This window comes from Arachis duranensis, chromosome 7 (assembly GCF_000817695.3).
Source record: "Arachis duranensis cultivar V14167 chromosome 7, aradu.V14167.gnm2.J7QH, whole genome shotgun sequence".
In the NCBI taxonomy this organism is placed as follows: Eukaryota; Viridiplantae; Streptophyta; class Magnoliopsida; order Fabales; family Fabaceae; genus Arachis; species Arachis duranensis.
Genome location: NC_029778.3, coordinates 64,816,524 through 64,820,591, shown reverse-complemented (window position 1 = coordinate 64,820,591; position 4,068 = coordinate 64,816,524). Strand labels below are relative to the sequence as shown.

The 4,068-nt window shown below is 31.5% G+C and overlaps 1 protein-coding gene across 9 annotated transcripts; it reads right to left on the bottom strand.

The window, feature by feature from the left end:
• Positions 1-260: 260 nt before the first annotated feature.
• Positions 261-3,053, bottom strand: LOC107459394 (myosin-binding protein 7). 9 transcript variants are annotated; one of them, XM_052251877.1, is made up of 2 exons: positions 976-3,053; positions 261-886 (listed from the first exon to the last, which is right to left on the bottom strand). In XM_052251877.1, exon 2 carries the CDS (start codon positions 871-873, stop codon positions 418-420), a length of 456 nt encoding a protein of 151 aa, XP_052107837.1. In that variant the 5' UTR covers positions 874-886; positions 976-3,053; the 3' UTR covers positions 261-417. The 9 variants fall into 9 exon arrangements, with proteins under 9 accessions (XP_052107837.1, XP_052107836.1, XP_052107834.1 ...); XM_052251876.1 differs by having other exon boundaries at positions 261-901; positions 1,194-3,053; XM_052251874.1 differs by having other exon boundaries at positions 262-901.
• Positions 3,054-4,068: the final 1,015 nt, after the last annotated feature.

Genomic DNA, 4,068 nt, shown 5'->3' with positions numbered 1-4,068 from the left:
AATGGTCATTACTATTGCTGCCAAAACCCATTTTACCGGCAATTTATATGGCCACTAAAAAATAATTCTAAAATTGTAATATTATTCACTTTTAGTTACCATTAATATTGCCGCTAAAATCTTAAGACTTTTTTTAGTTATATTATACTCATTTTCTTAGAAGTAATTATCTATTTTTTTTAGAATTTCAATTATTTTTTTCAATAATTATTATTATTATTATGCATAATATAAATATACTAAAATTAATTACTACAAAATGAGATTTTTTATTAAACTCAAAATATTAATTCACAAATTTCTTTTGAAAAGTAATAAATCATATTACAAATCTAAACAACAAAAAATGCTACAAGCCTATAACTATGTTGTATCAATGTAGCAATATGAGTGTTAGCAATGATCTAAAGTTGCACCTCATAGAGCAAATAGGGGTAATGATAGCAACCTTCTCTTAGAGCTACTTTGATCATCTTCTCCATTTTGTTCACTTCTATTAAGAAGAAGATCATGAGGGAATTCAAGCTCATTGATATTGATATCTACTCCCAATGCCAGAAGCTTCTGTTTGTAAGCCAAGACATGGACCTCAAGAGCAGTGGTTTCCATCTCCTTCTGATACATAAGCTCTTCAAAGACTTCAAGAGTTTTCTCAGCATGACCTATCTTCTCCTCTGCCATTCTCTTATAGTGACTTGCCTCCATCTTCACGGCAGCCTTTTCGTTTTGTAGACGAAGTATCATGTCCATAGATTCGCTGGCTGCAGTAGCAGAGGCTTCTTTTTCCTGATCCAACTCTGCATGTAGCTGCTGCAGAGGAGTTTGTTGGGTTCGGTGTGTTTCCTTCATTGCTGTTATATCAGCCTCCGCCATCGGAGACGCCGTTCTAGTTTCAACCATTCTACATATTCATATAAAAGACAAAGAATGGCTTCCCATATGAGACGATGACAATTAAGAAAGGCTAAAGTTTACCTCTTCCAATGGAGCAAGAAGGATAAGGTGACAAGTCAGTTGGTTCAGGATTCTTATCAAGGAGGTATGGAAGGTCAAGAAAATGTAAAAGAGATTCTGTTTGAGGATTCCGAGGACAACTTGCAGAAAGAATAAATGATATTAGAATATCATCTTTAACCAAAGATCAAGGTGAACTATAGTTAATTTGGAGTTTACAATGGAAAACAAAGAAATACAAGCAAAAGAACCATGAAAATTGGATTGAGAAGGATCATAACACAGAGCAGTTTTAACAAATTCAAAAGATTTGCACCCTCTTTGTTGTAACCTGTTTCTAACCCATTGGCAACAATCATCCATCTCAAGATTCACACCTCTGTCACCAATGCAAATAGAAATTATTAGTTTTTTAAACTTTGGTAGGAGGGGAGGGGGAACGGCAGGACAAATATGATTTTAAATGAGCACTCAAATTATATGTGTTATTTAAGGTTTCTATAATGCACACATCTGAAATCTGCACCTCTGGGTGTCAACGGGAATATAGAGTTAAACCTCCTTGTTATGGCTAACCATTCTTTATCATAATGAAACACCTAATAAAACCAATTAAATTAAATTAATTTGCAAATTTAGATCTAGCTGATAGCATTTTTACAAGTACTTGAACTTAAACCTATATTATGACAAGCCAAATCAAAAAAGGCAAAACTTTAAATGTTCATGAGTAAATTCAATTGCCAGACCGTGCATGACAAACACATTAATATTAGAATAAAATTGTGATAGACAAAGTACTTAAACTTAAACTTATATCATGCAGACAAAGTATTCCTCTTGTGATAGGCATAAGATTCCAAAGCTGGAGCATATCACTAATGTTAAAAAAGAAAAACATTCTATATTGAAGTTACTCACAAATCACCAATATCGATTACATTTTGAGCATTTCTCATTCCTTTTGCAAGCAAGTCTTCAATCACAGCAACAAAAATTCTTCCTCCTCTGAAGTGCAAATTGATTTTCTGATTTATTTAACATGTTGTACAAATCTCACCAAAATGAAATTACAAAATATAGTTTCACCAAGAAAATAACAAATCTTATCTCTTAGAATAAAATTTTGAATGTTTCATACTTACAGGATCAACTGCATCGACGTTACCGATATTGATACTAAAATCGTCATTAGTCACAAAAAATCCCAATAACAACTGAAATAGCTCCAAAAATTAGGTCCACCTCAAAAGAGAGCTGAGGGATCTAGATTTTGGACTATGAAAAATTGTAGCAAAGCTGAGAAAGCTAAATGAAAATCGTGTGTTATAATCTTACTGTAAAATACAACTGGTAGCTTCAAAGATTACAAAATTCATGTGAACATTAGCAATAATATAGCTTTATTTCTACCTGTAGTCAATCGATTCAGCTCAATCTATCATGTGAATAATACAATAATAACAGTATTAAAAATAAAGTAATAGTAATATATCTATTTTTTAATATCTGGTAAGAGACGAATTTGTTACTTGTTAATCATTTGTGGTGAGATTTTAGAATGCATAGAAGTTGGTAATGCAGAGTGTGAATGAGGAATTTCATCGAATAGGTAAGGGAGACAAATACACATGAATCATCAAAAGTGCAGAAAGCTTAAAGAAAAAGAAAAAGCTCACTAACCTATGCAATATGCAGGTAAGAATATGCTTTGAAATTTGAATCTGATTGAGAATCGAAGATGAAGCTCATCACTGTGATGAACTCAACTCACTACGCACTCGTTTCTGCGCTTTGCACTTTTTGACTCTGCAATAACGGCAGCGGTGCAAGGCGGAGGTATGGTGTTGCGACAAGAGCATCAACGGTGGCTGGAAGACCTTGGCGACCTAGATTTGAGACAAAAAATGATGACAGCGATGCGGATCTGAGGCAAATTGGACGGAAACGAAGTCTGATCCAAGGAGTAGGTTGATGGACGGCGGCTGTCGGTGATGGCAACGGTTACGGCAGTGGTGATCGGCGATAGAAGAATTACGCGAATTAAGCAGTGAAGATATTTTTCTTTCTTCAGTTTTTCACTACTTTTTCTCTCTTTCCATTTTTCAATTTAATTTCGGAAAAAAAATAAAAAAGGATAATAATAAAAGTGTAGCGGCAATAATGATAATGGCCACTATAATAATTTAAAAAAATTAAAATTAAAAGTGGAAAAAGATAATAATTTTATGGCAATAGTAATAATGGCCGCTATAACATATAATAATAATGGCAAATATATAATTGCCACAAAAACATAATTTAAATTAAGAAATTAGTGGCCATTATGTTATTGCCACTAAAAGTTTGTCGCTAAAACATATTTTTTTTGTAGTGCAACAATGTTAAGTGTTTTTCCATATTTAATGATAGACCAACATTATATCTATTTAAAATCTTTTCGGACAAAAATAATAAATTTCAAATGTTAAGGATAAAACTTAGATTTGACTAAAATATTATGGACTAAAACAATGCTTTTTCGATATATTTTTATCTCTAATAGTAAATTGGTTTTGTTTAAAATGTGCACAAGAAGACTACTATTTTGTTCTTCAAAAAATTCAAATTTGATAAAATATATTAAAAAAATAACATCTTGATCCCTTAAAGATTATCTTCGTTGACAAAAATGTACAAAATATATGGTGACATACTCTAAAGAGAAATCTAGAGATTATATTTTGAGGTAATTTAATGCATGCCATTTAAGAAAAGGTTTAATTATTCTGCAGGTTCTTTTAGTGTCACCGAATTTTTAATTATGTCTCTATACTTTTTTCTTTTCAATTGGGTCTTTATACATTATTTTTCTTTCAATTTAGTCCTTGTTAACGTTAAATGTCAAAAAACTGTTAGTGAATTGTGAAATTACTTGTATAGTCTTAGGGACCCAATTGAAAAAAAAAATATAGGGACCTAATTGAAAATTCGATGAAACTATAAATATTTAATGAAAGATATTCCTATAATGCCTATTTGATGATTCTACGACATGAAAGATATTCCTATAATCCCTTTTATGTTGTCACTATCATTCTTTTACTTATTTATATACAAATTGTATCAAAAATA